The sequence below is a fragment of the Macrotis lagotis genome, chromosome 8, assembly GCF_037893015.1.
Source record: "Macrotis lagotis isolate mMagLag1 chromosome 8, bilby.v1.9.chrom.fasta, whole genome shotgun sequence".
NCBI lineage: Eukaryota > Metazoa > Chordata > Mammalia > Peramelemorphia > Peramelidae > Macrotis > Macrotis lagotis.
The window spans coordinates 46,302,245-46,324,726 of NC_133665.1; the positions used below are offsets into that span (position 1 = coordinate 46,302,245).

General features: G+C 38.6%; 1 protein-coding gene across 1 annotated transcript; it reads left to right on the top strand.

The window, feature by feature from the left end:
* Positions 1-2,164: 2,164 nt before the first annotated feature.
* AQP8 (aquaporin 8) lies at positions 2,165-12,891 on the top strand. Its single transcript, XM_074195981.1, has 6 exons — positions 2,165-2,447; positions 2,974-3,211; positions 6,934-7,060; positions 8,976-9,190; positions 10,873-11,007; positions 12,052-12,891. The coding sequence occupies exons 2-6, from the start codon at positions 2,982-2,984 to the stop codon at positions 12,098-12,100; spliced, it is 756 nt and encodes a 251-aa protein (XP_074052082.1). The 5' UTR covers positions 2,165-2,447; positions 2,974-2,981; the 3' UTR covers positions 12,101-12,891.
* The last annotated feature ends 9,591 nt before the right edge of the window (positions 12,892-22,482 follow it).

Consider the following 22,482-nt stretch of genomic DNA (forward strand, 5'->3'; position numbering starts at 1 on the left):
TCTGGTTACTTTACTTTGTTCTTATAAATGTTCCTTTTCAAAGAATAAACTACAATTTTAAATTGAATGAAGAAAGTCATGGAATGTATGAGCAGGAAGAGGCTTTAGAACGTAGAATAACCAGGCTTAAAGGAACTTTAGAGGTCATCTAGAAAACCTGTAAGGAATTGCCACATAGTAAAGTGAGTAGAACCAGGAGACCACTGTTCACACTAACAGCAATATTGTATGAAGATCAACTGCGAATGACTTAGCTATTCTTGTGAATACAGTTATCCAAGACAATTCCAAAGGACTCATAATGAAAAAATGAATACCTCCAGACAAAGAACTGGTAGAGTCTGAATGCAAATCAAAGAATACTATTTTTAACTTTTTACATTTTTTTGGTCTATGTTTTCTTTCGCAGCATAACTAATATGGAAATATGTTGTTTACCATCTCAGAGAGGAGTGAGGGGAGGGAAGGAGAGAATTTGGAACTTAATTTAAGAAAAAGAATATTAAAAAATTTGTTGTTGCATATAATTGGGAAAAAATAAAATATTATTATAAGAAAAGAGGTTGTCTAGTTCAAAACATTTAAAGAGAAAATTGAGAACAAGACAAGTTGACTCCCTCATCCAAGGTCACCCAGAATTAATGACTGTGAGAGGACTCTAGTCATGGGTATCCTGAATCCCAAATATGATAACAAACAAACCTAGTTTATTATAAATGTTTTTATGTTTCCAACCTAACCTTAGACCTTTAGAGATGTTAAAAAGTTACATTGCAGCCAACATTTATGCCTCCCAAACACCTTGCCATATATTTTTTTTATAGAATCATTGAAACAGAAGAGACCAGACCTAGTACTGAAGTATGTATCACCTGTAACAGTCAGAAATCCCTGGATTGCTAACCCTAATCTGGTAGCAGACTAGATGACAAAATGGGCAATACCTTATCAATTTACTGTTTGGAACTAGACTTTTCAAAGTTGCAGAATACAAAGGTTTTTTTGGGGGGGGGGGATGAGGGAAGCTTTGGCCCAGCATCTCAGTACATAAAGGATCATTCATAACATTCATAACATTCACCTCCATTCAGGAAACAAATTAACTCATGAAATTTGGTTCCAACTCAGGGAAAAACAGACTTTCAGTTCTGAAAAGTCAGGGAAGATAATAAAAAGGAAGAATTAAAAAAACAATATATCACAGACAATGAAATTGAAGGTCCAATGTCTCTTTCTTTGCTTTCATATTCCCTCTAACTCTAAAATTCTGTCTTCTAACTCAGCTCTAATAGTCTATGCTTCCAACTTCTCAGGTCCCTTCCAAATCTAACATTCTCTGAGATTTTAAGGTCCTTTCCAACTCAATTGTTTCACAATTCCTTTACAGTGAGACACTGGAAGGATTGTTTCTTTGGTGCTTAATAACAGTAGTGACATGTTGGGGAAGATACTGAACATTCCTCAGTCTTGGCTTCTTTAACTTTCAAATGGAGTTGAGTTCATAAGATGAAATATATTATGCATTTAACTGTAAGTTATCAATAAGTGACAACAATAAGTCAAAATAAGTATAAAACAAGTTATATTTCTATAGCACTTTAAGGTTTACACAGTGCTTTATTCCAAACATCTTTTAAAATAACTGGCACAGGTATTTTGAGTTTTATTATATGGATGAAGAGACAAGCTAAATGATATGCTCTAGTCACACGCACACAGCTCTCAGGTATCAGTAGTGGGATTTGAACCAAGGTCTCCTTCTTCTGGATCCAACATTTTAGCAACATCTTGTTGCCTTTCTTTTTAAAAGATATGTGAGTCTTCTGGTTACCCATGTCAGATGAATGACTTGTAAACTGTTTTTCCTGAAGCAATCAGAGTTAAGTGACTTACCCAGGGTCACCCAGCTAGTAAGTTCTAAGACCAGATTTGAACTCAAACCATCCCAACTCTAGGGTCAGTGCTTTATCTATTCTACCACATAACTGCCCCTAAATGACTTGGATTTTCTGTGAAAATGCTGTGCTGAGGGTGCCCTTCTTCCTGAGTGCCTCTGTCTTCCACTTTACAGGCTCATATGATCACAATAGGCTTGCACAGTTTCAGAGAAGGCTCTGGGAACATCATGCAGCAAAAGAAATTGTATTTTCCTCTGTTAGCAGAGAGCTTAGTGATCCTTGAACTCTAGCCTTGTTGAGATAAGGTGAATTTCCACTTCTCTCTCTTGCAGAAACCTCCTCCTTTATTTTATGACTATCTCAGCACCAGGGTAAATCCTCCAACCTCATAAAAGCTCAACCTTTGGGAGGAGGCACACAGAGCCTCTAAGACCTCCATCCTTAGGAGATAACACCGCCACCGGAAGAAGTATTTAACTTCTTCAGTCTACAGAAGTAAGAAGACTATTCACTTTCAACTTTCTGAGACAACGAAACCTATAGCACAATGTAAGTTCATCAACGTTATTGTTTCTTTAATTATGATAATCTTCTTAATTTTTTCTTTGAATTGAAAACCAAGTAAGTCTCTTGGCAGCCTATGGAAACTCCTTTTGATCCTATGGAAGACTTTCTCTACAAGGGGAGGTTTGGGACATAGAATTCCAGGGTTCCATTTCTAGTGGATTTTAGTTTGTTTTTTTATAATCATTATTGTTAATAATAAAATAGTTCTCATTTTTCTAACTTTCTTTTCCCCCAGTGTTGATGGTAATGGAATTATTGTCCGCATTTTATAGATGAGGAGACTGAGTCTCAAAGAAATGAAATGTTTTCCCCTAGGACCACATAACTAGTAAATGTTAGAGTGGATGCTCACTTGTATGCCTTATGATTCTGAGACTTTTTTTAAGGAAAATCTGATGATGGCTGGGAAAAAGTTAATATCTTGAGTTTTTAAAAAATTTTTATGGCACAGTGGTGGAGAAGCCAAAAGATATTGAGAATCACTGACTTCTATATTTTTTTTCACCAGCTGTCCCTATGTGTGAGTCAAAGTCAGGGAGCATGAAAATGGAGGAAAAAGATATTCAGCCTCACTGGTATGAAAAATACCTTCAGCCCTGCATAGTGGAACTGTTGGGCTCTGCTCTCTTCATCTTTATTGGTTGCCTGTCGGTCATCGAGAATATTGAGGGGGTTGGTCGACTACAGCCTGCTCTGGCACATGGACTGGCCCTTGGTATCACTATTGCCTTTTTGGGAAATATCAGGTAAGGCCCCCCTTTGGATCTTTGAAACTTGGATCTTTGACAAAAATCTGTGGAGCTGCCTTGGGGATCATGTGGAGCCCATATCCAGGATAGCATTTCCAGGGGTCAGGTTACCATATAAAGAGACCATAGGACCATTTGAGAAACAGCATGCTATGGTTGGTAGAGTAATAGACTTACTGGATATGAATAACTGGATATGAACCATTCCGTAAACCTTTATTAGCTGTGTGATCTTGGGCAAACTTCTTAACTTCTCTAGCCTCAGCTTCCTCTATAAAATAAAAAGGTTGGATTTAACATCTTCTAAGACCAGAAATCATCAAAACTTTCAATTTCTTTATTTTTTGAAATCATATAGCTTTAATATTATAAAACACTGTCCTCATAGAGCTAGTATTATAGTCCATATTACAAATAAAGAAATTGGGGTAATGTACTTCTGTTCATGGAGAGCCAGGACCTCAACAGAGGACTTTAGATGATAGTCCTAGTCCTTTCCCCATCTCACTTGCTGCTTTTAAAAGCCAGATCCAAACAGATACTATTTCCCCCCCCCTCTCGTTTCTGAGCTTTGGGGTGATTTCTCAGCTCATAGTTGTTTCAACATCCTGGAGACTATTGCTTTCTTTTTCTCCCCTCCACCCAAGGGTGAAATAGAGGATAAAGTTAAAGCTAAAGTTGGAGATAGTGAGAAAAAAAAAACAAAGGAGTGAGGGTGGAGAGGGAGAAATAGTCAAGGAAGGAGAATATTCTTGACACTGCTGATATGATCATAAGGTCTTGTTAATCAAAAATTCATTAGGTTAATCAATTATTATTTGCTAACTATTTTACTATCTGCAGGATATTTTGCTGAGTGCTAGAGATACAAAGAAAGGCAAAAACATCAACTGTTCTTAAGAGATAAACATTCTAAGAAGTGACACAACAGATAAATCACTAGTTTCATATATGATACATGCAAAATAGAGAAAAAATAATCTCAGAAGGGAAGGCACTAGCTGTTTAAGGGACAAAAAGAAAAACTAAAACCAAATACCTCCTGAAGAAAATGGAATTTGAGCTGAGTCATGGACATGGAGAAGCATAAAAAAACCCCTTTGAGGTTTTCTGCAAAGGCAGGGACTGTGCATACCAGGCAAATCTGATTAGCCTATCATCAAAAGAGTGTTGACTTTGGAGTCTGAAGACCTGAATCCAAACTCTGCCTCTGTCACAACCTGTGGTGCCTTGGCCAAGTCACTTATTCTCTCTGGATCTCAGTTTCCTCATCTGAAAAACCAAGGGACAGTTGGTCCAGCTCTCAATCCATGATTCTATTTTACACTATTAACATAAGGGAACATTTCCCTTTTCCCAGAATGACCTTTGACTTCTATTAGACTATGAAATTTTAAAAGGAAAATCAAATTTCCAAGAAATTTGGGATAAAAATTGAAAGAGGCAACATGGTACAGTAGAAAGAACACGACTTTGGAAACAGATCTTAGCTCTGTTTTTGTGACCCTAGACAAGTTGCTGAATTTCAGTTTCCTCACTGCCAAATGAAGGGACTAGACTTGTTTTCTCTAGATCTACTCTAGCTCTGAATCTTATTACCCTGTTTTCCTCTGATTAGTTGTGTGAATGTAACATATTTAGTGCAAACTCAACCAAGTGTTTAATCACTAAATATTTATTAAGTCCCTACTATATGCCAGACACTATGTGAGGCATTGATAAGAATACAGCAATAGGATGAATAACCAATGCAGAATTCCACCCAGCTTTCTTGCAGGAAGGGTTATGATCTGTGAAATCTGACTTTTTCACTTAGTGGAGACAGGTAATGAACTTCAATGAGACTAGAGAAATGGAGGACAATAGGCTCTTTGGGAACTGACCAACAGGCTTTACCTTTGGAGATATTGTGAAAATATTCCTTAATGTGTCTCCTGAATAGTTCTATACTTCTCTTCCCCCATCTGAACATTACCACCAGTCCTTGAATGACCCAGAATTTAGATCAGCCTTGAAACTGTGTAAGTTCCATTTGCATCTCTAGTTCTTGAATAATTCTAGGACATGGCACTTGATTTTTCCTCTTCAAAGAGCAGAAGCACTACTCTGGGTGTTATGCTGGCATCTTGATGGATTTGAGTTTGAGAAGGACCTCTGACTGCCCTGACTCTGCCCTTCTTTCACATTCTCAGATGATACTGGATTTGGAGAAGTGTGGTCTGCCTGGTTTCTGATGGATATCAATCCTGGGTCATTAACAACAATAATAGTTAGCTTTCATGACTGCTTTAAAGTTTGCAAAGTGCTTTATCTCATTTGATCCTCACAACAATCCCAGGAAATAGATAAGGGCTATTATTAACTTCATTTTACAAATGAGGAAATGGAGATGGGAAGAAGTGCTCAAGGTCATGTACTTAGTAAGTATTTGGGATAAGATTTGAACTCAGGTTTTAATGATTCCAAATTCAAACCTCTCTCACTGAACTGCCCCCATGAGTGACCTATTGATGGGGTCTATCAGACATCATTCTGATAGATAACTCTGAAGGACTGACTATAAAAGCTCAATTTTTTAAATGGACATCTTGACTTCTCAGTCTACTGAGGCTCCAGGATAAATAGGAGTTTGGCTGAAATAGAATGTGACCTGAATATGGTCTGGTGGGACAAGAGGGGAGTCTGGATAATTAGACAAGGGGCCATATGCCCTAGGGCCTTGGTTGGGTTAGAGCAGAAGATTCAGCACATTTTGTTCCTCATGAATCTTGGGAATCCCTAAGTTTATTATATGACATTGTCACCTTCAGGTACAATCTGACTTTTTTTTTAGCTAGTTAGAAACTCACTTTGCCTCATTATATCTGTTTTGAGCCTAGGTAGTAGGGGACAAATGGAGAGGGCAGCAGGAATTCTACAGCAGGTGCCACATTTATTTTTAAGTTTGAACTAACAAGCATGGCTGATGTCCAGAATGCAGGAGCTAGAATTCAATGAATTTTATTGGGGCAAGAGACTTTAAACACCAATGGAGATTAAGGGCTGTAAATTTTGAGGTAGAAAACAGGCTTGGCTCCCCACTCTCTTGGGATGAGCGATGAGAGGGAACAGTGATTGTCTAACTTCTGCTAAGGCTTTGAAAAAAATCTTATTATTAACAATATCTAGCATTTATATAGAGCATTAACATTTGCAAGGAAATTTACAATTATTATCTCATTATTATCACATCCTCAACAACAACTGTAGGAAATCGATAGTATTATTAGCCTCATTTTTCAGTTGAAGAAATGGAGGATGACAGTGTCAAGTGACTCGCCTAGAGTCTCATAGCTAGTCAATATTTGAGTCTCCATTTGAATTCAGTTTTTCTTGACTCCAGGCTTGGCTTTCTATTCACTGTATATAATCTAGCTGCCTTGAAAATAATAATAGCTCATATTTATAGTGCTTTAATAAAGCAGTTCATGTCTGTAATTATCCTATTTAATTTTTGCAACCTTGGAGGAAGGTCACATAAGTATTATCTTTTACATAATGCAACCTAAGAATCACAGAAGTTACCAGTGGCTTAAGCTAGCAAGTTACTGAGTTGAGATTGGAAGCAAAATCTCTTGTGTAGAATCCAGAACTCTTTTGGCTCTTGCAGGAAGAAGCTGGAAAGGGGGCAGACTTGTGAAATCAGTGCTTTATCATTCCTTCATTTCTTTTGGTTGCAGTGGTGGTCATTTCAATCCGGCTGTCTCCTTGACTGTCATGTTAATTGGAGGCCTGAATTACATGATGCTCCTCCCATACTGTATCTCCCAGCTGTGTGGAGGGATCATAGGAGCTGCTTTAGCTAAGGTAGGTGGGCACAAAGTGGATTATGTGGGATGAGCAACAAATCAACCACTGAAGTCTCAAATATTCTTGTCACTTGCTCACTGAAGTGTCAGTTGCCTTAATTCTAGCCTATCTTGGATAGCCCTTGAGTTCTGCAAGACTGTCACATCCTTAGACAAATTCAGTGGTCACCAATTTGTGTGTGTGTGTGTGTGTAATAGAAACCCTAGTGTGAATAATAGCTAGCATTTATATAGAACATTTAGGTTTGCAAAGCAAACCTTATCCCTAGATAAAAAATTTTTTGAAGATCTCTACACAATTGTAGCTATGCTATTAGAATTTATCAATTGAGAAAATATATGGACAACAGCTATTATGAATCCATTAATGCTTTCAAATGGATTTGCATTTTGTTCATTACAACATACTTTTGAAAAATAATAACATATAGGGCAGCTTGGTGGCGCAGAGGATAGAGCACCGGCCCTGGAGTCAGGAGTACCTGAGTTCAAATCCAGCCTCAGATACTTAATAATTACCTAGCTGTGTGGCCTTGGGCAAGTCACTTAACCCCATTGCCTTGCAAAAACTAAAGCAAAAATATAATAATAATACATATATGGGCACATTTAGCCTACAGAAGTTGGTTTTTAATTATTTATAGATATGTATATAGATAATGGAAAGTTTTATAATATGTAAGGTCCTCCACTGATCTTTGAGAGTTTAGATTAAGAGCCATTGATTATATCTCCAACTTTGAGAATTATTATTTTTTAATATTTTCATTTTTCCCAATTACATGTAAAGATAGTTTTCAAGATTCATTTTTTGTAAGATTTTTTGAGTTCTACAATTTTGTCTCCCTCCCTCCCTTCCCTTCCCACTCCCTATGACAGTGAGTAATTTAATCATTTTAACATAATAGTCATGTTGTGAAAGAAGAATCAGAACAAAAGGGGGAAAAAGTCAAAAAAAAGAAAAACCATGAAACAAATTTTAAGAAGTGAAAATTAGCTCTGAGAATTATTAAAAATAATTGAGAACTCAGTGTAAATCCCTTTTGCTCTGTTACTATGTTCTTTTGTCTTCCCTCTTCCTTTACAACTCTTTTTCTTCCTCCTTGGGGAATATAAGTCCAGGTAAGGATGTATGACATACTCCAATGGACCTATGATTCATATGAGCACTTCTTCCAATGACTGAGATCAAATCCATCAATGCCTTTCTACTCTGTGTGATCCTTAACCCTGTTCTCCTAGTTGTTATTCCCAAGAATTCTACCTAGTGGACTTCATTCTGGGTTTTCTGTGTGTGTGTGTGTGTGTGTGTGTGTGTGTGTCTTTGCAAAGAAGATAAAGCGGATGCAAATCTGTTCCTTTTCTGCCTATGCTACCTGAGTTAGAAGGCAACTGTGTGTTTGATTAATTTATGGCTGAGATAAAGTAAGCTGAGGTTCTTCCATTTGTTCCCAGTCTAGCCTAAGTTCTCAAGACTTTGGCAAACAACTCAGCTCATTTGCTCTTGTACTTGTTCTTCCAGAAGAAAGCTAAGTAGTTGACCTTTGTTTTTGTTTTTGTTTTTGTTTTGCAAGGCGAATGGGTTAAGTGGCTTGCCCAAGCCCACACAGCTAGGTAATTATTAAATGTTTGAGACTGGAGTTGAACCCAGGTACTCCTGACTCCAGGGCTGGTGCTTTATCCACTGCGCCACCTAGCCTCCCCATGGTTGACCTTTACTTGTCAATTTTTTGAAACACGAGAGGGAGCTCTTGTCTATTTTTTCCATTTCTGTTCCTATTACCCTGGTTCAAGCCTCTGTCTATCTCTGTGTCTTTCCCTCTATGTCTCTGTCTCTTGTCTCTGTCTCTCCTCTGTTTACTCTGATCATGTTGCCTTGGTCTCTAGATTAATGGAGATACTTTTCTTTCTAGGCAGTGACAACAGAAGAGAGGTTCTTAAATGCTTCTGGGGCAGCCTTTACAACCATTACAGGGAATGACCAGGTGGGTGGTGCTATAGTAGCTGAGGCCATTTTGACATTGTTCCTGGTCTTGACTGTGTGTATGACAGCCATCAATGAGAAGACCAAGAGTCCACTGGCTCCATTCTGCATTGGATTCACTGTGACTGCGGACATCCTAGTAGGGTAAGTGAAATCATAATGAGTGGGATGGTTGGCTGAGTTAGTAGCGTCAGAGGGATACAGGGAGCAGTCAAAGAAATGGGAGCTTAGTCCAGATCTAAAGGAAGGAGAGAACTTAGGTGGTGTCCAACTTCAGGGACTCTCATTGGAAACTGCAGAAGGCAGAGTGGTTTTTTGAAAAAACCACCAGTCAAGAGTCAGAAGACTTGGGTTTGAGAAAAGCAGAATGGTACTGTGGTAAAGAGCTCTGTCTCTGGAGCCAAAGTAGTTTGGTTCAGATCTTGCTTATTATCTGCCTCTCCTTGGGAAAGTTACTTTATTTTCTTCCATAAGGGACCCTGATGATCCCTACTTAGTTCTCAGTCTAGAATTCTATGAATTCCACCAAAGTCAGACTTAGATAGATACTTAGTAGCTTTGTGCCAATATACTTGAAACACTTAACTAGCTTCCCAGTTTACTCATCAGTAAGAATGTAATAATGATGAATATTATCAATGATAATATTTATATAATCTAACTTGCTGAATTGTTGGGAAGAAAATCTTTCAAACCCAAGAAGTTATTTAAATATATTATAATTCTTATTTATTAATAAGTTAGGGATGAGGATAAGGACCAGACCTGTGATTTCATTGGTTTGAGAAATCACCAGTAAAGAACTTGTTTCTACCCAAGTGGATTAGGTATCTGCTCTTCATCTTAATATTTTTAGAAAGTTACCTGAGGCTTTGGAGAGGGTAAGCAACCTGGTGACATAGTCCGTCTATAAAAGAGCCAAGCCTTGAATGCGGGTCTTCTTGATTCTAGAACCAGGTCTCTAGGTGTTATCCCATGTTAGATCTCATATCCATTTTTATAGATGAAGAACGTGAGGTTCAATAAGGTTAACTCCCTTTCCTAAAATCACACTTAGTAAGCATTCTAGTAAACTTTGGGGCCAGAATTGGAACCCAGGGTTCTGACATAAGATGTATGTTCTTCTGAAAAAAAAAAAAAGATTTATGTTCTTATCAATGCTGGCTTCTCTAGCAGTCTGGTAGTCTTTCGCTCCCCCCTCCCTACCCCCAAGTCAATGGGGACCCTTGATGTTATTGACAGGAAAATGAATACATTGGAGAAATACAATTTAGATTGTGCAGCATACTAAAAAAATCCTGTGATTTAACTTAAATCCCAGAGTGAACCCTGAGTGTTCCAGGCTACTAGCACTTTGTAACCACCTACTATTTGCTAGACTTTCTTCTAAGAACAGGAACACAATCACTGATCTCAAGGAGCTCATATTCAAGTGGCTGAGACAATATGCAAATAACCACACATCTACAATATATGTACAGGGTGTTCCCAAAGTCTCAGTGCTCTTTTTAAAGCTTTAATAATTTAAAAAACTGTACTGAGACTTTTGGGATACCCTGTACAGTACAAATGGAAGGAAGAGAGCTGAGAGCAGAGGTTTGGGAAAATCCTTTTATAGAATGGCAGATTTGAGCTGAAACTCAAAAGAAACCAAGAAAACTAAGAGTTGGAGGTGACAAAGGAGAATATTCCAGGCTTGGAGGCCAACCAAGTGGTGTGTGTGTGTGTGTGTGTGTGTGTGTGTGTGTGTGTGTGTGTGTGTGTGTATGTGTGTGTGAACAAGTAGGCAAGTACAGGTATAGATATGTGTTCCTGTTGCTTCACAGAGGGGCTATATCTGGAGCCTGCATGAACCCTGCCCGAGCTTTTGGACCTGCAGTGATGTCCAACTATTGGAAGTACCAGTGGATCTACTGGTTGGGGCCACTGGCTGCCAGCTTGATTGCAGGAACACTGATAAGGTATGAGAGAGACAGACAGACAGACAGACAGATAGAAATCATCTGGGTTGGGCCATCGTGCTTTAGGGAAGATCAAATACTTCCAAATAGACAAGAAAAATCATAAAATGTGCTGGACATGCAGAGTCCTTTCACTTTGATAATAAGGGCTTTGAGGCTTAGAGAGAGTGAGAGACAATTGACAGGGCAGATTGGCAATCCCTGAATATTGTACTTATGGGCAGTTGTGACTTGCCTAAGGTCACAAAGTCAAATTGTGGACTTGAATCAGGTCTTTCTGACTCTCAAGCTAGCTCTCTGTTACTATGTCAGACTGCCTCTCAGCCCCATTTTAGAGAGGAGGAACTAATACTGAAAATGGTAAATGGCTTGCCACTGCTGGTAGATATCTGAGGCAAGATTCAAGCCCTATTTGTAAAATTAGTTTAATAATGCCTGTAGTCCCAACCTCACAGCAATATTAGTCAATCAAGATGATGGATGTTTATAATAGGAATTTGAAATCTCACTAGTTTCCTGAGATTTATAGTTCAGAGGGACAAGCATTGCCTTTCAGCCTTATGAAATAATTTGCAGACCCTAAGATAGCATTTAAGGGTCATTTATTATTATTTATAGCACTGGGATTCTGTACATTGCTCCCAGTCACAATCATGGACAGTGATCCCTAACTGAACTTGGTGGGAGGGGGTAGTGGTGGTTGGTGAGTTTCTTCTGTAGAGTCCTGGATCTGAGTTTAGCCCCAGCTCTGCCCTTGGATAGTTTTGTGTTCTTGGGCCCACCTTTCTGCTTTGGAATTGCTTTAAAATGAAGCCGTTGAACCAGATACTTTCTTCCCCCCACCCCAGTTCTAAGACTCAATGACTCCAAAATGTTTCTGAATATTAAAGGTGAGGGAGTGGGAGTCAAGTGAATTATGACAATTAAAAGAAATTCACTGCTCTCCTCTCCCCCATTTCCATTCCCTCCTCCCATCTAATCAGAATAAAGTTCTCTGTGGATGATCAGAGGACCTTTTCTCAGTGGGTTTGTTCTTTCTCTCAGGATTCTCATTGGGGATCAGAAAATTCGCCTGTTTCTAAAACATCTGTGAAGAAATTGTCTCTTTCTGGACACTTGACCACTGCTTTGCCCCTGGATTCTTCTCTTGGCTTGGCATAGCCTGGAACAATGAAGGGGAAGATATCTCATCAATGGGACTTGCTCTGCTCTGTCAGGGCAAATGTTATTGCTTTGGAGAATGAGCCTGCCCTAGATCTCTCCCCTGTGATTTGCCAAGATTTCATTCCAGTGTCTGCCTAGTCAGGTGGGCAGTACCTCTGGGCCCTAGGAGTGTTAATCTGTTTTATCTCCTGGTTTGATCAAGAGCACCCAGACTGACACATCAATTTAGGGGTGCTTCCTGAATGCTTTGCCCTGGTTTTCTACCTTAGCACCTCATTTTCCTTCCTTTTAAAGGAATGCTGAATCACACCTTCCTCTCTGGTTGCTAGATAGCAATTTGTTGTTGGGAAGGTTCTAGAAAAAGCCTAAGTAGTGCTATTATCAATTCATGTGACCTGGGAAGAGACATCAAGGACGATGGAATTGCTTTTCTTATTAAATAAAACTACTAACTTGGGGGTGGGGGAAGAAGAGGTGTAATAGCAGCCAGAAGAGGGAAAGGTTGCTTCATTCACACTTTATACAGAGGTGAGAGGGGGAGGGAGACTAGAAAGCCAGTGATTTAATTTCTGAGGGATTCTTTTTAGGAACTGCAAAGTCCTTTCCTCTTGATTCTTCTAGCTGCTATGGGGAATGATGGACTTTTCAAAGCTATCTTCCTAAATTCACTCCACTGATTTGTAAAACTCCAACTTTACAATAAATAATATTTATCCTCCACCACCTCTGTTTACCCATTTGCTGGCTCTCTCTTTTTTAATTTTAGGAATGTCAAAAAATATTTCCTGTTCAGGAGAGTGGGGCTGGGTTGGGTGAAGATAGCCCCAGCAGAGGTAAAGTGGAGATGAGGGAAAGAAGAAGATAGGACTGGAAAGGGGAGAGAAAGAAAGAAGGTGAAGAAAGGTAAAAACAGGAGAGGGGGAAAAAAGGAAAGAAGGTGAAGAGAGAGGGAAGGAGGGAGGGAACATAGAGACCAAGGGAAGAAGAGGATAGGAGAGGAGATAGGACAGAAAAGGAGAAGAGCAGAGGGTAGATAAAAAGAGGCAAAGAAGGGGAAAGGTGTGGGAAAAGGGAAAACAGGAGAGGAGAGGAGAAAAGTAAAGAAGGTGAAAGTAAGGCAAGGAAGTAGGAGAGGAAAGGAGAGAGAGAGAGAGAGAGAGAGAGAGAGAGAGAGAGAGAGAGAGAGAGAGAGAGAGAGAGAGGAGAGAAAATGATTAGAGAGGAGAGGGGGGAAGGACAGAAGAAGGAAGAGGAAAGAGACATCAGAAGGGAGATATAAGAAAGGTAGAGAGAAAAAGAGAATGAAAGAAAGGAGCTAAAGCTACTGAAATGCAGTAGATCATGGAACTCACAGGTCATTTAAATACTTTGCCTTCATAAGGATGACATCTACCTCTACAGCTTGCCTACTTGGCTGACCAGGTACCACTTTTAGAGGGAGAGAGAAAAAGGGAGAGAAATTCTTCCTTTTCCAAACCCATTTAGAAATAGCTCCAGTGCCATGATTTGGCTTCTATTTCATCCATTTTATATAACCATTGATTGATAATAATTAAGATTAATGATGTTCTTAATTTATGAGCAAAGTACCTAGATGTTTCTTTAAAATGATGCCATATATATATATTTATGTATATATATATATATATATATATATATATGTATATTTTGGGAACATCTTAAGAAGCATTCTCCAACTTTCTTTGTGTGTCACTTACACAAGCCTACCTTGGGTTCAAGGTACTGGAGGGGAGGGGCTAAATTCACTTCAAACCACAGCTAATGAAACCCTATCAATGTATTTATCTTTATTGAGTACAATTAGTTCAAAGCAAAGGTATTTGATGAAATAGCATTGTAAGAAAAGCAACTATAAAACTGGGGCATATTGTTCTGTGAATTCACACTCTTAGTGGGAAGAGTGGAAACATGTAGATGGGAAACAATTTGAGTCCAAGGATAGGAGTGGATGGGCATACATGTGGGGAAAACATGTGGCCATAACTCCTACCTTTGATGCTACAGGATCACAGATGGATTTCCATGTTGTCATTCCAGATACATACTCTCTTTTGTGTATTGTTCTCTTCTTGTCTGCCATGGTTGTCACTCAGCATTGCGATATCTTGGTGTTCTAGCTGGAGACATGAGGAACAGATTTCAAAACCAGTCTCTGCATTGTCCTAGCTTTGAGACCCTGCTAGTATTACCTGCAGTCTGTCTCAGTTTTAGTAACTGTAAAATGAGAATAATAATAATAATTACCTGTTTTTCAATTATATTGTGAGGATCAAATGAAATAACTTTGTGTTTTGTAAATCTTAATGTACCATATAAATGCTCGCTATTGTGATTAGTCCTGTGGTTCCTTCTTGATGTTGTGAGAGGCAACTACACAAGATACAAGGTTGTGATGCTAATTTCTGATTTCAGGATGAGTGCTATCTTTCTGTCTTGTGAAAGGATATGATGTCATTGCTTTTAGTTTAAAGGCAATAGACCTTTTCTTCTACAGCTCTTTTAGAAAACCTTAATATGCTCAGTCACCAAAGTAGAGAAAATCCTTCCTGGCTTTTTCCCTTTCAAAAGTAGGAATTTGTGCATTTCTCAGAGGCTTGGCTAGAAATGGGCTTTACTCTCCAGGAGATTCCTCAACTCAGATACCTATTTCTTTAGGATGTAGAGCAAAACTTATATATCTAGTGTTTTCAGACTTAAATCAGACTTTAAAAAAATCTATATTTGGTGTTCCCTAACCTGTGCAACTCCGTCTGACTTAGATTCATGAAATCCTTGTGATTCTCTGCTCAATTGCTATTGGTTGAACCACCTCTGGTCAACATCAGTTTTAGAGAATGCCTACTAAAAAACTGCCAGAAGTTCTTGTGATCCAGTGTCCTCAGTTTCTCAACTCACACCTTTTTTCCCTCTTCCATGCAAATAAGTAGGAGGAGTAGAGGCACATAAACAAAATTAAACCAATATCAAGGTCATTGTTCTTTCCACAACCAACAGAATTTTTGGTCTTCCCTTCTGGATTACTTATATTTGTATTTCCAGTGTTCAGCATAGTATCTGGCTAGTAGTGATTAATAAATTGTATTGTTTCTCAACTCTCTCTAAATGTCTCTTTGTACCTCTGTGTCTCTTCATCTTTCCCTCCTACTCCTTTTCTTCTTCCTTCTAATTTCTTTATTCTTTTATTCTCCTACTTCCTTCTTCTCCTTCATCCTCCTTTTTCTTTTCCTTCTCCTTCTCATACTCCTCATTATTCTTTTCTCCTTCTCCTTTTCTTTTTTTTCTCCTCCTTCCCCCTTCCTTTTCTCCTCCTCCTCTCTTCTTCTTATTCTTCTTCTTCTTCCTTCTCTTCCTCCTCTTCTTCCTCCTTCCTCTCTTTCTTCTTCTACTATTTCTCTCTCTCTCTCTCTCTCTCTATATATATATATATATATGTATATATATATATACATATATATATATATGAAATAGCCTGATTATATAACCATGCCCATCCTACATCTTTTTTGCTATTTTATGTCTGTATTTATAGGGTGTTCAAAGAGTGCTAGATCTGGAGTCAGAGCTTCACAAAATCACTTAATTCCTCTGAACCTCAGTCTCTTCATCTGTAAAATCAGAGAGATTACCTCTAAATTCCCTTCTACCTCAAACATCTATGAGATATTTTAAAGTCCTTAATGCAAACATATAATATACTCTTAAATCAATCCTTATTCCTTCCTTCTTCCCTATGCTTAGCTTTATTATTTGTAAAAAGTTCCCTGTTGCAGTTTCTGGCTATCTAAACCAGATGAATTAACAGTGATTCAAATTAATGCTCTGAGTCCCTACTTTCCCCTCTCTGAAGTTCTCCATGGCAGGGACTAAATGACACATGTAACCTTCAAGACAAAAGATATTTACTGGAAATAAAAGTCAAAGTAAACAAAAAGGATTAATTTGAGCAGGAATATTGTCCCAGGGACCTGTTCCCTAAATGACTGTCTTTTCCCCACCTATGTCTGGGGCAGTGGTGTACGTGACTACCTTCATCTCACAGCAAGTCACTAATAGCTGGTGTTAAATTGGGGTCCACAGTAATGGCACCAGTTCAATTAGCTTTTGATTCCAGACCTCTCCAGCAGTCACATACAGTAGAGGGACACAGGCAATTAATTAACTCTGGAATGGATACTGCACTTTAGAGTTTGCACTTTATTTCTTAATCTAATTTCTTTATACTCTCAGCTTGATAGGATCAGAGCCCATGTTTCCATGTTCCAAAAGAAAGCATCCACTTGCCCCATGTGTCTTGCTTCTCTCACTTATAGCAGGAAGGAAGGAAATGAGCATCTATTGGGTGGCACTGTGCCTACCTTTACTTATGTTATCACATTTGATTCTCACAACAACCTTTGGGAAGTAAATGTGGTTATTATCTCAATTTTATAGTTGATTAATTGACTTGCTTAGAGTCCTACAATTAATAAATATCTAAGACCATATTTAAATGCAATTTCTGACTCTAGGTTCAATGGTCTATGCATTATATTGCCAGCCCCGGAGTCAGGAGGACCTGAGTTCAAATGTGAATTCATATACTTGACCTTTACTAGTTGTGTGATCTTGGACAAGTCACTTAATTCTGATTGCCTCACATCCAGAGCCATCTCCAGTTGTCCTGATCCATATGATCACTGGACCCAGATGGCTCCAGAGGAGAAAGTGAAGCAGGTGACTTAGCACAGCACCCCCTCACTCAACTCCAATTCACTTGCTTGTCATGGCATCCCCTCCCTTTGTTCTTCTAGAACAAAGATGAATATCATCATCATCATTATGGAGCCACCTAGCACACAAATGGACCAGCTATAGCAGACATAAGTTAATCCTTTATCACCTAGCTACTTAGTGTTCCCCATGCCATTCTTGGAACCTTGACACATTTTGAAAACTTCTATTTTGAGACCAATAAGCTTATCCCTTCCACATTACAGGATTTTGGGGTCCAGTACTCCTAAATCTACATAAAAATTTTGGCCCTCCCTTCATACCAGAGAAGAAGTCTGAATTATTATAGTATTAAAAATAAAATATGTTGATATATAATAATATATATTGATATATTTTATGCATATCTAAACTTCTTTCTAAAATCTGTTCTAAACTTTTTCTTGTCAATCTGTTGGCCTTCCTATATTGTCTGCAACTTCTGCAAAACACCCCCCAAAATTCCTCATTTAATTTCTTGTGCCAATCTGTGATATATCGAAACCCATGATGAGGAAAGTCATGCTGTGGAAGGGATAATAGTATATGTATGTGGAGTGAGATTGGAAGGTTGTTTGGTAACACAGGCTTGTGGAATATTTAATTCACCATTGAGAACACGAATGTCTTCCTTTAAAAGGATAGTGAGAAAAGCTTATTGATCATTTTCTAATACCTTTGTCTGTCCCAGGATCCTGACTCCTGGGACCATGAGGATATGACTGAGGCATGACTGCTTACTTGGTTGAAACGCACCCTAATTTCAGTTGAAATACCTAGAGGGAATAGCCTTTTGAGTGCTTAATTACTCATCACAGAAAGTAATTGGTTTTGAGCCAGATCTGCTGATGCTTCCAGACTCTGGCACAGTGTTATATAAACATTTATGTGTGACTAGCCTCACGTGTATGTAGATTGGATAAACAATAACAAGAGAAGCTATTTCTACCTTCATTTTCTAAAAGGCTTTGCAACAAGCAGCTGCCAATAGTCTTTTCTCATAAGGTGCCTGTTGGGAGAATTGCTGGGACTTGTTAGTGGAGAATTGAGTTGGGTTGAGTTTTTCTGTGTGACTGATGAATCTGAGGCTATGGTCTGTGACTTCTATGAGATTGTTCCCATTTGGCTTCAGGACTTGACAGCCAAGCTAAAATGTAGCTGTTTGTCTCTTCTTTGCCCCCACTCCATAGACACATATTTCTAAGCCAGGCCCATATGTCTAGCATGGCACAACTGGATGGACAGAGACAAAGATGAATGGAAAGAGCTCAAAATGTCTAGCCAACTGAATCTTCTCCCAAATGAATAAATAGTGAAAACTTCCTCAGCTTTCTCCTCTCAACAGATGGAGCCTCCCTATATGAGGGAATTCTCTTGAAAGTCAATCAAAGTAGCCCTGTCCTTATCTTTTTGTATTGGGTTTTGGTATGGAAAAGAACAAAGGGTCAAGATTCAGTACCACGATGCAAGAGATAGCTCACTGGAATCAGGAAAACCTGCCTTGGACACTTACAAGCTGTGTAATTCTGAACAAGTCACTTAATCTATATCTGCCTCTGTTTCCTGAACTGTAAAATGGAGATGATAATAATAATAATAATAATAATAATAATAATAAATAATAAATAATAACACCTAGTTCACAGGATTGTGAGGATCAAATAACATATTTGTAAAGCATTTTTAATAGTGACTGACATGTAGCTTCCCCTTCTCCTTTCCTCTCCAATAAAGAGACAGAATGGAGGAAAGAATGGAGGAACAGCATTAGAGGATCTAAGCTTCAATGGAAGCTCTGCCACTTACAACCTACAGGACCTGGAGTGTGTCCTTTGATCTCCCTGGACCTCAGTTTCCTAATCTGTAAAATGAAGATGTTGATCTATATGATGCTGAGGTCTCTTCCTGCTTTAAACCTATAACTTGTGCCCTTTGACCTGACTCTGTGGACATCGTATGTCTCAGACTCCACAACACTTCACTTTGGAAAGTTGGAGATCTGGGAGAACAACATCCATTTTGTCAAGGCCTTGGTTGTCTGGTCTGAAGTTCTGTAGTTGTATCTTTGATGACTACTTTTCTTCCCAACATCCTGTGTCATTTGTTAACCAGAGATGATCTGAGGATTTGTTTTGGGCCCTGCATTATCTAATTTTTTTATTGAAGGCATTTGGGTATATTTAATAAATTTGCAGATGACATAAAACTGGGAAAGATTGCTCATATATAAAATGGCAATCAGGATGAGAAAAGATCTGGACTACAGTCCACCAGCAATAGTTTGAATACAAAAGGACAAAATTTAGTAAAGATAAATGTAAAACACTATATATGCATTTTAAAAATTAGTTTTATAAATACTAGATAGGCAAGTATGGATAGATGACAGTTTGCATGGCAACAATGAATGGATAAATAAAAAAAAAACATTTATTAAATGTTTGCTGTATGCTGGACCTGTATAGGGAATTCCAAGGATAATAGTTCCTCAGGTTAAGAGCTTGCCTTTTCAGGGCTGCTCATCTGCCTCTGGTGTCTACCTCCTTCACCCAGCTCTTACCTGGGACTCCAAGAAGTTATAGAATGCCCAGCAATCACACTGTGTCAAACTGTTTAGCTGGCAAATGGGATAAACTGGATAGGGAGATGTCTACACTATGTATGTGGCAGAATGAGGAGATAAGAGCAATTTATTATGGAGGCCATAAAAATGACTGAAGCAAGCACAATAGAAGGCTTAGAGGATGGTCAGACATTGAAGACTCCAAGGTCATCCAATGAAACCCATGGCCAGTCATCTTGACTTTTGTCCTTGTCACCGGACTTCAATGACTTAGGAAGACAGAGTGAGAATGAGGATCTTTAATCTCATAATAAATTCAATTTATGCAAAAGTCAAGACATCACCTTGTAATGTGTCTCTTTGAAATGTGCTAATTGATGAGGAAGCAAATTCAAGTAAGACAGTTCTAGCCCTCAAGGAACTTCCATTCTAATATGGAAAGGCAATACATGAAGGGGAGTTGGCAAAGGATGGGGACACACAAAATAACATGCATGGAGATGACTAGGAAGTAACTGACATGAAGACTTCATTTCTGGCAAAATTAGGGCAAAATATCAGTTTTCAGAGCTCAGGGCTTCCCGCATGAGAATCTATGATCTAGGGATTTTTGTGACTTGACAATTAAAAATGATAATTTAAAAATAAATATGGTTTGGGGCTGTTTTCAGAAAGCCCCAGTGTCCAGAAACTGGGAGGTTATGCTCCCACTATAGTCTGTCCTGTTCATAGCTCATCTAGACAATGACAAACTGAAATGCATCCATAAGAGGTTAGCTTGGATGGTGAGGGGTTTTAAGAAACATGCCATACAAGAATTGATAGAAGGAATAGGAAGTATACAACTGAAAAATGGAAAACCTGAGAAGGGGACCTATAGCTTTCTCTCTGTCATATTCATTTTTGAAAGGTTGCTTACATGTAAGAGGGAATAGACTTCTTAAACTGACCAGAGTAAGAAAACATCACCTATCAGAGATATTCAAGAGTAGAATAGCCTGTCTAAGGAGATAATGTGTTCCTTTTCTTCAGAGATCTCACTGTCTTTTTTTTTAACTTGACTTGTGAGGACTATAATTCATCCTTCATTTTGTTTTTGGTTTTTTTTTTTTTAGGTTTTTGCAAGGCAAACAGGGTTAAGTGGTTTGCCCAAGGCCACACAGCTAGGCAATTATTAAGTATCTGAGATCAGATTTGAACCCAGGTACTCCTGACTCCAAGGCCGGTGCTTTATCCACTATGCCACCTAGCCGCCCCCATCCTTCATTTTTGAAGAGGACTAAGTCTTCAGTCTCACTGTCTCTTCTTGAGTCATCAAAGTCCAATGGACAAAAGCCAAAATTACTGACAATGGCCCAGAATTTAATGGAATGCTTCAAGCACTCCAAAGAACTTGTTTCTCTTACCTCTATGGCCACTGAAACAAATTGTTTTCATTTGTCTATTCTGCCAGAGAGAAGTCTTCACATGCTTAGGGTAGACATCCTCTAAGTCATCAATGGGTTTGAGGTCTGTTGGTGACCCTCATTATTGTTTAGTCTATTTGCCATCTAGATGGTTTGCCAAGGTGTAGCTGCTGTGCATACTAAGAGACACAGGTGAGAATTGGGTGAATCAGGGACATACACCTTTGGTGTATGTAAAACCCTGACAAGGGTTCAGCAAGCCCTCATATCTGAAGTTCTTATCTTCCTGAACATTCCATATAACCCACTTGTGAATTTATTGGTGTGAGGAACACCCACTGTGGAACTTCCACTACAAAATTCAGATTTCACCTTTTCGTTGCAATTCATAGAGGTACTGAGTTGCTTAGGGATACTGAGAGGTACAGAAATATGTTCAGGGTCACCCAGACAATATATTTCAGAAGGCTTTTAAAGCTTCCTTAGTTTTCAAGGCCACTTCTCTTTCATTTTTTAAATTAAAATTTATTTTTTTCAATTTAGAAAAATAAATTTTCTTTCCCTTCCATCTCTTCCCCCCCCACTAAAAAATAAAACCCTTGAAACAAATATGCATTTTCAAGTAAAGCAAATTTCCACATTGACATTGTCCAACATATATACATATATTTAATACATACTCATAATACATGCTCATATACTTGTATATGTTTCATTCTGTGATCATTATAGAACATATAGTAGAGAGGAATACATGTTAAATCTAGGTTAAATGGATGACTTCTGAGAATCCTTCCAGTTCTGAGATTCCATGATTTTGATTCCGTATTTTCAGACTAGTCAGGAGAGGTCAGACTAGTCAGAACAGGTTTGCTTTTTGCTGATAGATCTTTGGGATACTTCTTTCTAATCAAATTCTCAGTTCCTAAACTTGCCCCCTCCCAGTGGCAATGCTGCTTCACTTTCCTGCCTCCCTCCTCTTTCTATGGTGCTCTCTCCTTCCATTTCACTCTCCAGAGTAGGCAGCTGAGTGTAAATATTTGTATCAGAAGAACTGTTTGCTTTATTCACTGAGTTACTCTTGAATTTGCTTCTTTGAGGTCAATAATATCAGTCTCCTACAGAAAGGTCAAGAAGGATTAAGTCTAAGAAAAAGATCATTGGAGCTGGCAATGAATAAGTCTCTGGTGACCTTGGAGAAAGCACTATTAGTAGAGTGGGGGTGTGTGTGAGGATGCCAGATTGCAAAGGATTAAGAAGTGAGTAGGCAATGAAGTAGTGAGTGTGGTCTACTCACTTTAGAGGGATAGCATTGAAAAGGAGGAGATATTTAGGATAATATCTCGAGGGAATGGCAGGGATATTTTTCCCCAAAGATAGAAATGATTTCAGTAGGTTTACAGGTAGAAGGGGAAAGAATCCTGGCTCTGTAGTTAAAGAAACTGAGTTCAGATCTTACTTCTGACTTTTAACTTTGTAACCTTCAGCAAGTCACTTTATCTTCTAGAACCTCAGTTTCCTCATTTGTAAAATGAATTGGTCTTTGAGGTACCTTTCTGCTCTATGATCTTT